The sequence below is a fragment of the Lacerta agilis genome, chromosome 5 (genome assembly GCF_009819535.1).
Source record: "Lacerta agilis isolate rLacAgi1 chromosome 5, rLacAgi1.pri, whole genome shotgun sequence".
Classification (NCBI taxonomy): Eukaryota; Metazoa; Chordata; class Lepidosauria; order Squamata; family Lacertidae; genus Lacerta; species Lacerta agilis.
Window position 1 is genome coordinate 47,427,949 of NC_046316.1, and position 13,170 is coordinate 47,441,118.

At 40.0% G+C, this 13,170-nt stretch overlaps 1 protein-coding gene across 2 annotated transcripts in view; it reads right to left on the bottom strand.

The window, feature by feature from the left end:
* NHLRC2 (NHL repeat containing 2) overlaps positions 1–13,152 on the bottom strand; it is a 32,107-nt gene extending 18,955 nt beyond the window's left edge. The window contains exons 1-5 of one of the 2 annotated variants that reach the window (XM_033149630.1): positions 12,979–13,152; positions 10,571–10,723; positions 4,346–4,801; positions 3,444–3,565; positions 2,002–2,131 (exon numbers count right to left, since the gene is read on the bottom strand). In XM_033149630.1, coding sequence (XP_033005521.1) covers positions 2,002–2,131; positions 3,444–3,565; positions 4,346–4,801; positions 10,571–10,723; positions 12,979–13,144 — 1,027 coding nt within the window. In that variant the 5' untranslated portion in view covers positions 13,145–13,152. The remainder of the gene's footprint in view (positions 1–2,001; positions 2,132–3,443; positions 3,566–4,345; positions 4,802–10,570; positions 10,724–12,978) is intronic. The other variant, XM_033149631.1, reaches the window with a different exon arrangement.
* Positions 13,153–13,170: the final 18 nt, after the last annotated feature.

The following is a 13,170-nucleotide window of genomic DNA, read 5'->3' on the forward strand; positions in this document are numbered from 1 at the left end:
ACATTGGCCACAAACCCTTCTCAATTCTATTATATGCAGGTGGTTTCTCTATTCCATACAAAAGTAGGCCTAAAAAGACTGATGAGGGCCTTTTCAGGATATTGCCAGAGAGAACAGCTGGCCGTGAATTACAAGAACACCAAAGTCATGGTTTTCTCATAGAATCATAGAGTTGGAAGAGACCATAAGGGCCATCCAGTCCAACCCCCTGCCAAGCAGGAAACACCATCAAAGCATTCCTGACATTCTGAAGTAACTATTCTGAAGCATGGACAACCAGCTAATTGAACAGGCCAAAGTTTTCAAATATCTTGGCCTTATTTTCCAGTCTATGGGGAGCACACCAGAAATGTGCAAAAGAAAAAGCGTCCCAAAGCGCCAAAATTCTGACACGCTTTTTCCACACAAAAGGTGGTCAACATATACCATCAGTCCGGGAAGCGTTCCAAGCTAAACCCCTAGCACAGTTATTATATGGGGCTCAGATTTGGACAGGCACTCACCTTGGATCTAAAGAAGCTGTCCAATCAAAGTTCTTAAGGCATTTTTTTTCTGTACCACCCTGTGTCCCAGACGCATCATTGTGTCTAGAGGCTAATCTTCGCCCGGTAGAATTACGGATTTGGCATAGGACACTTAACTATTGGCTTCACCTAAACTTAACCCCCCCCCAGACTAATATCCCTAGTGCTGCAAGGTTGTCACAAGAGTGCCTGGACTAAAATTGTCTACCAAAAACTTCACTCTTGTGGTTTATCACCAGAACACCTACTCACTTTCTAATTTCTCAGCACCTAAATGATATTGAGCATCAGAACAACTTGGCCACAGTATGACTATTTTCCACCTACCCATTTCGACTCTCTGGCACCCTATCTGCATAACCTAGCAATTCTAAAATATAGACACGCTTTTACTTCACAAGATTGAATGTGAAAAACAATTATATCCCTGTGGAGATGGCAGTACCAAACCGGTGACGCATGCCCTTCTGACTTGCACTCTTTATAAAGACTTGAGGAATGAGGTTACCACCCCTCTTTTACTGTCCATTCCGGGTCACCCAGCCACTGCCACCATGTCCTTTTTCTTGGCAGATCAAGATGAGCAGATGACAGCAAAGGCTGCAAGGTTTTTAGCTGGGGCAATTAGAATAAGATCCACTATTTCACTACTGATTCAGAAACCTAAAATGTATTTTATATACTGTAGTTGACTTTTTATTTCTATTCTTTGTATATCGTATTGTTGTTTTATTGCTATGGCCGATGACTGATGCAAATAAAGATTCCACCCCCATCATTCAGACCGGACATGGAGATCCAGCGCTGAGGGCCTTCTGTCGTTTCCCTCACTGCGAGAAGCAAAGCTACAGGGAACCAGGCAGAGGGCCTTCTCGGTAGTGGCGCCCGCCCTGTGGAACGCCCTCCCATCAGACGTCAAGGGAATAAACAACTACCTGACATTCAGAAAATACCTGAAGGCAGCCCTGTTTAGGGAAGTTTTTAATCTGTGATATTTTAAATGTATTTTAATATTTGATGGAAGCCGCCCAGAGTGGCTGGTGAGACCCAGCCAGATGGGCGGGGTACAAATAATAACAATAACAATAACAATAATAATAATATATTATTATTATTATCATTCATTCTGAGGTTGCCTGGAGTCAGGTGTGTCTCTCTGTGTGAAGCAGCAATGACTGTACTCTCTCTAAATCAGTATTATGCCACATAACAACAGCAGCCACGCTGTGTTACAACATCACATGACAGATATTTTGTTACTGGTAATCACAGTACTTTGTCCAAATTCAAAATGTGTCTGCTGGCCCAAAAAAGTTGGCAACTCCTGAGCACCAGTGAAATATAATCATATGTAACCAAACACTGAAAGGGGACAAACTTGTTGTTTCTAAATAGCAAACTTCTGAAGTCTGCTTGTTTTTGACAGCTTGTGAGATTAATGTGTTAAGAGTGTGCAGTTATAACTTCATTAAAATACCTGACGTTCCAAAGACTACATCCCATGGTGAACTAATAGGCTGTTCCTCCCCTTTGGCTCCTCCTTCCTTATCTGTGCCTTGTAATCCAACTCCTGCAACAGTGCTCACCATCTCTAACTGGAGGTCAATCTAGAATGAAATCAGAATAATTTTATTTGCTTTTTATGTTATTTACCAAGTCTGGAAAAAAATATGCTACTCTCTACTGTCTTAATCTGTCTTTATCATATTTTATTGCGTTATAAATATTATAAAAAGCCTGGGGACTTTTTTTGTATAGATTGATGTACAAGTCTAGTAAATCAAATCAATTGTCTTCCATGTTCTTCAGATTTGAAATACAGTACGATGGGTAGGTTGGGGAAGCTGATTAACTGAATCTGTCTTCTATAGTTCTTCACATGGACCTATCTTTAATTCTTAAACGACTTCCCTTTGAAATATTACGGAAATGTTACTGGTCTTAAGAGAAAGGTAAAGGATAAAGTAACGTATTCCCATAAAAATAATAATGGTGTTTATTAGTAAGAGAAATATTACAATGTCACTGAAAATAAATTCTCCAGGTTATTCAACATTCACAGGCCTAATCCACGCTGTAAAATTATAATTGACTGAAACATGTACAAACAGTACATGATAACCTGGACAGAAATCAAAAGGTAAATACTGAAATCCTAATTTTACAAAATTTAAGTTGTAAGCGGCCTGAATAGCAAGGAGGCATGTAACAGTTAATAACAACAACATTATTATTATTATTATTATTACAGATTTAGGCCACAAACTTTTGACTTGGACATTTTATGTGCTCTTACTCATAGCACACTCCAATTCAAAATGATGTGAGCCAAACTATAATGTGCAGATTCATTTGTGAGCTGTATATATCGTCTCATGTGAGGGGTCTGGCATTCAAGTGAGCTGAATGAGATAACCAGTTTCATCCCAGCCCTATAATTCCATTGCTCTGCTGAGTAACGATGGCTTGGTATTTGACACTTGAACAACAACATGCTCTGTGTTGATACAGCAGAGATCTGTTACGATGACAGTTCTGAAAATGAACATAAATAGGATATAGTCTCTTGCTTATATTCCTAGATATTTCCTAGAGGGAAGGGAGACAAAACACATGGTTTTGTAGAGCCAAAATGCAATTATTGAAAAATGGAACTGAGACATCATGGCACACAGCATTATTGCATTCCATTCTCTTTAGGAAAGCGTTAAAGTGTTGTACCTAATAACTTGCCTTAAAAGCATATGTGAAAAGGAAAAGAAGTCTGTTCCAAATACTTTGGAAACATGTTTATAAATATTAGACAAGATTCTACTTTCAGATACATTGCATAGTTACTTTCACATCCATTTTACCAATGTAACTCATAAGAGAATTTGGCCATTCTCCTATAATTTTTTTCTAGCTAGGAAAGTTTACCTTTCTAATCAGATGGTTTTCTGTATCTGCTACATAAATAATATTGTTCTTTATAGCCACTCCCTGTGGAGAACTGAATAATGCTTCTGAAAATGTTCCATCTTTTCTTCCACTGTTTGGTCCTGAAAAGAAAACAAAACAAAAAAGAAATCAGCAGAATTAGAATTTGCATCAAAAGATGAACTGTACGTAAGCTGATAAGTTCAGGAGCAAACCTTTACCCAAGTCAACCTAAAATTAGACAGCCCTGCATTGTTTAATTATTTAAGATGTTTGCCATTTATCTTCTTTAAGGAAAATGTATACTATTTTAAAAGAATATTCAAATTTTAAATGTACTTGTGCAAATGGTCTTGAAATATGATTTGTACATTTTCCAAATAATATTTTGTAGGCATTACAATAAAAACAAACCTGCTGCAATTACAGTACAAGGATTTTCTTTACAGCAAAGCCTTAGGTTTCAACTTTTGCAAGGCATTACACAACTGTAAAAAGAGAATTAAAAGCATCTACCTAGTTAGAAGCCCAGAGCAAGTAACAATTCATTTGTGGCAGACAACTTGCTACACTCTGCACGGAAAACAGCTTTTAATAACACTTTTACTAGTACAGTGGTACCCCAGGTTATGTACTTAATCCGTTCCGGGTTACAGTATGTAACCCGAAAAGGACGTAACCCCACCGAAAAATGCTCTGCGCATGCGCAAATCGTGCATGTGTCGGGTTGTGCTTCTGGGTTAGCGGAGTTCGTAAGCAAAAAGTACGCAACCCCAAGCGTACGTAACCCGAGTTACGACTGTACAGTACTAGGAAGGGTACCAGCAGCACAGAATTCAAGATCTGCCATGACAGCACAAAAGTTAATAAGAAAGGCTTTCCTACATTTAAGATCTCCTCACCTCCAACGGTGTGCAGAATTTGACCATTTTTCCTGACAACCACAATCCTGTGATGTCCAGTATCTGCTATTACCAATCTGTCCCCAGAGTTGTCCACTGTAATTTTTCCGGGAAAGAGCAAAGGCGAAGGTGGCAAATAGTCTCTATAGAGCTGTGCTCTAATTTTATTAGCATTGATTTGTCCTTGTTCTCTATAATACTTTAGGGCTATGGATGTAAATAGAAATAATTTGTCCTTGTGTCCTTCACCAACCAGAGTGAACAGCATATTCCCACGAGGTCCAACAATGATCAAGGTGGGCCAGCAGGACACTTCTAGCTCATGCCAAAGAGTTGCATCAGCATCATTTACCACAGGATGAGTGATATTGTATCTGAGGACAGCACTTTTGATGTTATCCAGAACCTTTTCATTCGGAAATTTTGCCGAATGGACACCAACCACAAGGAGACCATCTGAAAGCACAGATAAAACACACACACATATTAAATGCTACTTAAAGGCAATAAAAAAAGATTTAAATAAAGTGCAGATAAGGCTGGATCAAAGGCAAGTTCCCTAAATGGTTATATGGAACTCTAGACTAGAGCATTTTGTTGTTTTTTGGCATATGGAGGAGGGGGGACAGTTCAGAACAGGGGTCCCCAAACTAAGGCCCGTGGGCGGGATAAGGCCCGAAGGACTTGTTTATCCGTCCTGCAGTGACCCCCGCTGCCCGCTCTTACTGGCGCTGCGCTGTGTGGCTGCCCACTTCCAGGTCGGAGGAGCACCGGAAATAGCTTGTGCGCATGCACAATAGCAATAACACAAGCTATTTCCAGTGCTCCTCCGACCCGGAAGTGCGGCGGAAATAGTGTGCACACACGTATGGACGCGCACTCCTCCACCCTCCACGCGATTGGTGCTGGAGACACCGGTGCAAGGCGTGGTAAGTTTGCTGACCCCTGGTTCAAAAGCTCAAGTTTTAATCCTCATAGTAGGACTGAGTTCCACAGATCAGTATGGAATTTAGTTTAGAGTAGATATGCACAACATTTCACTGTTAGCATTAGGAGAAAGAATTTGCTTTGTACATCTATGACCACAAGGAGGGACATATCAAAGATCCCAACGGAATGAGAAAAAGGGCCATTAAATAAATGAAACCATCAGCTATGGGAGAAGGGGTAAAGAAGGGAATCAAGAATAGGTTTGCTGGAATTGAGGAATCAAAAAAACATTTGTAACACAATAGTTGTAGCTTCCACACAGAAATGGGCACAACCATAATGTATGCGGGCCTTGAAACCTAGTACATCGTACCTCTGGTTACGAATGCTTCAGGTTGCGTTCATCATGGGATATGAACGCGCCGAACCTGGAAGTACCAGAATGGGTTACTTCCGGGTTCGGCAATTCGTGCATGTGCAGATGCGCAAAATGATGTTACACGCATGCGCAGAAGCACCAAATTATGTCGCGCAGATGCGGCACTTCAGGTTGCGGACCTTTCAGGTTGTGAACAGGGCTCCGGAACGGATCCCATTCATAACCAGAGGTACCACTGTACCTGGCTTAGTAAGGGATTTAAAATTAGGAACAAAAATTAAGTGTGCTATTTTGCATCCTGATCCTTATAAAAAAAATATTGGCTACAATCTCATCCCAAACTGCAATCATAAAAGAGCTTGCAGCAGCCTCCCTTTCTCTGGTCTTTTTAACTCCATTGGCTACAGCTCCCGGTTTGCTGGTTCACACAATATGCTAAGACAAACCTTTGCTCAGCACATGGAGCAAAAGAGACAGAAAAAGGGCTGCGTGTCATACTTGCATGAAGATGAAAGCCCATAGGCTTGGATGTGGAGGATGTTTATCTGCAATGATAGAGGGCCTATTATAATGTTTAGTGCTACTGCAATCCAGGCCTGATGATCAGCCATTTGTCAGCAGTTCACACCAATCTTAGAGAACACTCAGCCTTCAATGACCAGAGCAAGCATCAAAGCAACATTGTAAAGTTTTTCTAGTTCGATTGCAGGTATGTTACTACCTCCTCACAATGCCAACATTCCTGGAAGTGAGTTTTCCAGAGAGTCAAGCTTGTAGTTCTAAAATTCAGTTATCATTATTTGGTTTCATTACTTTTAAAATATATTTATAAATGTAAATATACCACTGAAACCTTGCCAAGCAAACCTAGCATAGAAATAAGCCAAAATTAACATTCTGCATTAAATGTTTCACATATGAATAAATGTTGCATATAATTAACCAGTAATCCGTGAAGCTATCCATCTCTCTAGGAACAGGAACTAATGTGCTACTCCACACCAACATCAATCTACATTTCACCTGAGTGGTCTTTTTAGCCATGGTATTATGTTTTCAAGCATTTAAGATAAAATATAAAAAAGCAATAATCTACACCATAAAAGTTTCATGTAACCAAACTACTCTTTCTATTTTTATGTTTTTATGTTTATTGACACTTATCAAAAGATATACAAAAGTTTATACCCAATAGAAAGTATATTTTTATAATATACCACTAGTAATGTCTTATACAGTAATCAATTCAGTGAATAGTGGTGCAAATTTAAGAAGGAGAAAAAAACACTTCCACCCAGTCCTCCATCTGCAAGCAAATGATATCAATGTGTCAAAGATTTAACCCATCTGCCCTTCCCTTCCCAAAAGAAAAATAATTATTTCAACATTCTAATGACAGCTAATTTATTAAAAAAAAAGTTATATCACCCTTCCAGCTCCTTAAAACAGAAAATCTCACAAGAATTTCCCCTACCCTTCTGTTATGTAGTGTTGACAGAACATTACCATAAATAAGATTCTAACAGTCTGCTCTGTTAACAGACAGAACCCTGTGGAAGGTGATAGTTATCTAATTTCAAGGCCTCTTCCCACACATAAGATAAATAATTCCAACTCTTCAAACTGCACTGCATTTAATTACATACAAAATGGATCAGAGAACTTTTAATTTCTTACTGATATTAAATTCAACTGCACCCTTTTTGCTTTCAATAGGGTCTGAAATGGGATAGCAAAACATTTCCATCTTGGATGTAGTCCAGTACTCTTTCATCCAAGCTTGGAATCAATGTTTAAATTCTGAGCTAGGGATTTAGTAAGAATAAGTGCACAATGTAATCCTTACAAAACCTGGCAGCTTGTTGTCAGGCTCTGAAGACATGCTCAAGACTTCAGGACAAGTTCTGCAATGGAGATTCTAAATACCATTGGTCTCTGGAATAAAAAATGGAACCGAAAATGAGATACAGATTTAGTGCGGACTAGAGTTCCCCGATCTCTACTATTCCTCCCGTTCCACTACCTAGACCTGGTGATATGGCAGATGAATACAACTTGGCCTACACTCAAAAGCAAGATGTATCTTAATAATTATTTTGTCTCCTGCTTATAAAGTACAGTATACAAAAGCTATGGTCCTATGCACACTTAGTGTGTCCTTAGTGTGAGTACGCATGCATAGGATCAGTTTTTAAAAAAAAGAAATAGACAACATGTCCATGAAGGCTTTAACAGAAAAAGAAAGGATACCAAACTACAAAATCTCTACAGATCAGATATATAAATGTAGCAGTATGTAGTGCCACTTCAAACATTAACAGAAAGGCTGCTGTTTGAGCACAACATTCACTTTGTATCATGGAAAAAATATTCATGCAAGAAAACATGCAGTAAACATTGTGCAGAGCTTGTTCAATGGTAGTTTCTGAGTAGCGTGCTTGCCAAATGCTTTCAGAGACCTTCTCTTCACACAATACAGTAGTCAAAGCAGAAATGCACACCAGCACCTTGATCCTAGCACTTCAAACTTGTGTTTCATTTATTTAATTCCAAATCAAACATCAGTCTCAGTAATTTAGGGAAAAAGTAATTCAGATTTGAGAACACTTATAGCAACATATATACTCTAGTTGAGATTCCTGCATTGCAGAGGGTTGCACTAGATGACTATTGGGGTCCTTTCCAAATATATCAAACGTAAAATTCTACTTTGTGAGGATGCAGTTGGATTCAATCTGCACTGAAAAGATTACACAATAGCAGCAAGCTGGCCTTCTACCAAAGTATTTCTGTCAAGGAGCACTTCCTCATACAGCAATCCAACAGGCCATTTCTAAACTGTTGATGTGAAATGAATGTGCATTAGGGCTTAAAATAACCTTGTGAATGCCACACTGGATGCAGAAATAGCACTAGCAATGATAAGAGCAAGAACATATCTGATAAACATGCTAACTGGCACCAATTCATGTTCTAAAATACACCTACAAAATTCCAGATGTACACGTTAATTAAAAAAAATGTGATGACCTTGACAATGTCATATAACAACTCATTGGGTTTACGATCTCCTATCACGTAAATATAATGGTGGACATTTGTTTTAAAACAGCTACTTATCAAGAGAATATCTGTAGCACAACAATATAAAATATGTACATCAGAATAGCAAGAATTTATGCTAGAATGCTAAAATTAAGATATGCATTCCAGCAAAAAATGATAAATTTTAATTTTGCAAACTAGAAATTTGTACTTATAGTTTGCTTAAGTAAGACACTAAGGTTCATGCAACATGCCTATTATATACTATGCAGTAATAATTTCACACTTAAATATATTGGGTTGTATTTAACATAGCACTAAGAAGATAATTCTGTCAGTGGGAGAATGTTTTCTTCCTAAAATCAGCAATAGAATTTGTTGACTAGAAATGTAGCAAGGTACTGGGTCATTATGTCCAAAATGGAGAATTCTGGTTTAATAACTAGGATGAAACCATGAAGGATGATTCTAGCCCATTTTCGTGGTTTGTTAAGCAATATATATCAAGCTAGCATACCTCAGTTTGCACATAACAGGAAACTTTCACTTAATACAATCCAGGATAGTTTTGCTGAAGTCAGGACACAATGGGAGAGGGGCAAGGGAGGAGAGCTTGGCCACAACACTTATTCCTGGCTTCACAAATTACGTTTTATGAAGAAAGGCATGATAACATGAACTAGGTCATTCTCAGTAAAGTGCAGTTGGGGTTCCAGTAAACTGTACCGAAGAGTACACATTAATGTGTGTACCTAGAATCCTTACTATGGAACATTGTCTAAGAGGTTGTATATGTCAACCATCAAAATCTGAATGCAAAATTGCAAATTGCAATGTAGACGGAATCAAGATTTCTATCAGTACACAATCTCAGCTAGTTGGCTGCAAATCAAGCAGTGCTGTTACAAACCCTTTGACAACCAGATCAGGGTTACAGAACAGGTGGCACCTCCAATGATGTTAAGATTACAACACCATCATTCCCAGCCCAGCAGGGTACATCAAGCAAGTTCAAAGGTTCTACTTCCCTGCAGTGGACTATGCTTCCCCACCCATGTGCAGTGCCAGAATGTGCTTACTTATTGGGGCAAAACCAGTCAAAGAATAGGTTGATGATCACTAAATGGAAGATCATCAAGGAAAGAGGAACAATGTAGTCTCTTTAAATGATGTACAGTGCAATCTTATGCATGTGAATGCCAATGATTTGAGAAGGGTTTAGGTTGCAATCCAACCCCAACCCCAACTCCCTGACAGTGGGGCTTTGCAGTGGAGCAGAGAAACCATGGCATCTGTAGCCTGGCCATTCACAACAGCTACTGCAGAAGGAAGCAAATATGACTGGGCTTGATCCCTGAGCCAGCTCTGGTTTGGACCTAATGCTGATGCAATTGAGACTGTTTTGAGATCCAGTGGATCTGAGATTGGCTCACCCTGCCTCTGTTTTACGCTGGTCCTCACCAGCAGACCAACTGCCTGCCCATTTGGTAGGTGGTAAGAGGAGATTGGCACCTACAGAGTGACTTAAGTTTGCTTGTTTTTAATTGCTCTGCAAAGCACGCATACGATTGCATCCAAAATTCAAACAGGAAGGAACAGAGCCAAAGGTTCTGGACTCCAGGGTATTTGTGATCAGATCAGCTTTTCATTACAAAATTTTAAAAATGTTTCTTCTATAATGACAAATATACAGCAAGGCATTACTTGGAACAGGATAGCAGAACACATGATGACATGTGTTATTCTTTCATTAAAAGAAAGTGTTTAAATTAGTTTTTGACAATGCCTAAGAGAGCTACTGAATTTATTCAGATCAAATGCTGTAAAAGATTTCCAGGGTCATCCAGCAAATAAATAAGACTTGTTGATACCTTTCGCAGAGTACTTCTGCTCTAACTCATGGAGATCAGGCAGCAGGTGAATACAATTGATGCAACAGTAAGTGAAGAAATCTAACACCACCACTTTGCCACAAAGGTCTTTGTACAGAGAAAGTGATTCTTCAGTATTCAGCCATTGTAAATCTGAAATCAGAGGGCAAATAACTCCATTACTTTCAAGAAGCAAAAGTGCAAGGAACTATGCCAATTAAAAAATAGCACATGACAACTATTGCTATATTCAAATTAAAAAGAAAACTTTTATACATAAATCTACTTAATATTTCATAATCTGTACGTTTTCAGAGCTCCCAAGATAACCAACCTAAGACTGGAAAACTACCTTATTTCATATTCAGGCATGTTAACTTTCAAAAACAAACAGCCACACGTCCAAACATATTTTCATTTTGTTAAAGAATCTTCTTGACAACAAAATAATATTATTCAATTTTGATGTTGCAATATATGATATATAACCATACACTAACTTGTAGTGGAACTAATTCTTAAGCATCCACTTTCATAACTGGCAATTTTAACTCATAAGGAAAAGTAGTTGGCATTTCCTATTCCTTGCAAGATGAAATAATAGTGGTTGGTTTTTTTTTTTTTTTTTTTACCAATCATTATTGTGGAATACTTCTCAATACAGTATATACAATTAAGCACAGTTAGTTGGCATTATTACCTTCTATTGAAATAACAGGTAATCTGAAGTAGTTTGAACCAACAAATTAGTGGGATGTAATACCAGTCTCAAAGTCTGAACCAATGAGAACAACTTGCATCTGTTACTTATCCAACCACCACACTGTAGTGCCTGCCTAACCCCACTTCAATGAGTTCCACTGGTGGTAGCTTTCACCTGTCATGTGGGTGGATGCCTTGGGGTGATCCTCACTGATGGTGCTAACCCACCAGCAGAGGCAGGCCGGACTGTGTGCAGGGACACTGCAACCAAACCAGTGACTGAGTTCAGGCTTTCAAATTTCAGTGGCCCTGTGCGACACCAATCCCCGCCCCCCAATCATTGTTGCAGCGTACCCTCTTGGCTCAGTCTCCAGTGTGGGTGAACTGGCTGCACTCCCCTAAATCCACCTTTGTCCAAACCCCCTCCAACACAGATGTGTGGGTTGGGATTTCACTGCCTTTTCTGAATAGACACATATAGAATTTCAACTGTGCATGGGGCAGAACTGTGCATGCAGCAAGATAGTCATTGCTTTTTTATAGAATCATAGAGTTGGAAGGGACCCTGAGGATTTTCTAACCAACTGAGCTATCTGATCTCAGGCATCAGGCATCCAAATATCCAATGATTCAGAGTGTTGTAAGTACTGTAAAGGTAAAGGGACCCCTGACCGTTAAGTCCAGTCGTGGATGACTCTGGGGATGCAGCGCTCATCTCGCTTTACTGGCCAAGGGAGCTGGTGTTTGTCTGCAGAAAGCTTCCGGGTCATGTGGCCAGCATGAATAAGCCGCTTCTGGTGAACCAGAGCAGCGCACGGAAACGCCGTTTACCTTCTCGCCAGAGCGGTACCTATTTACTTGCATGTGATGTGCTTTCGAACTGCTAGGTTGGCAGGAGCAGGGATCGAGCAACGGGCGCTCACCCCGTCACGGGGATTCAAATTGCCAACCTTCTGATCGGCAAGCCCTAAGCTCTGTAGTTTAGACCACCGCACCAACTGCGTTAACTGTACAAATTAACAAATAACTCTGGAGTAAACATGGATGGAGTTGCAGCCTTGTTTCCCAAGATAGTGAACAAACACGACAACATAATTACTGCACCTGGATCTAAGCATCAGCTACTCATAGAGATTACAGTTCCCATTTGTACCTTACGTATTCACTATTATTTTTAATCTGGAATGTGTTGCTCAACATTGCTTGCCACCTAAGAAAGACTTTAAAGAGAATATGATGAGGGCCAGTACCATCATTTTATTTAATTCTGGATTATTTTTTAAAGATGTAAGAGAGACCCAGAATAATTTTGCAGGTGCAACTGTTTCCCACTTCTGCATGCAACTCTCTTTCCTATGTAGCTATAACCAATGCAGGTGCCTGTGTCCCCTTTCATTTCTGAAGAGAGGAGAAAAACAGGTGTATATATACAGGGGGTTGGCGGCGGGGAGAGGAATGCAAAAGAGTTCTCTTAAGTTTCAAGATTGCGAAAAACCCATTGCATTAAAAAAAAAAAAAACATTTCAAGCGTCTTTTGCAACATCTAGTTTCAAGCATCCAGAAAGAAAGAGGCGATGAGCGGAAAGGGACAACATGAGGAAAACCAATTCGCGCTGCGAGAGCTTGAGGATGCGCGGAAAGGAGGCGTCTCAGCGCTGAGGTCCTTCGCTCCGGCGCTTTCGCCTCGTCCAAGCCTCAAAGCTCACCTGCTCCGAACTCGGGGACTTTCAAATCCCGCTCCCAGGTGTCCACCTTCCGCAGGTGCTGATATACCAGGTTCTCCTTCTCCTGAGCCGTCGTCGCTTCCTCCAGCGCGCAGTCCAGCTGGCTTTGCGCGGGCAGAAGGCCGGCCAAACCCTCGCTGGCCGCCATTTTGCCTCTCCAACTCCCTCCCTCCC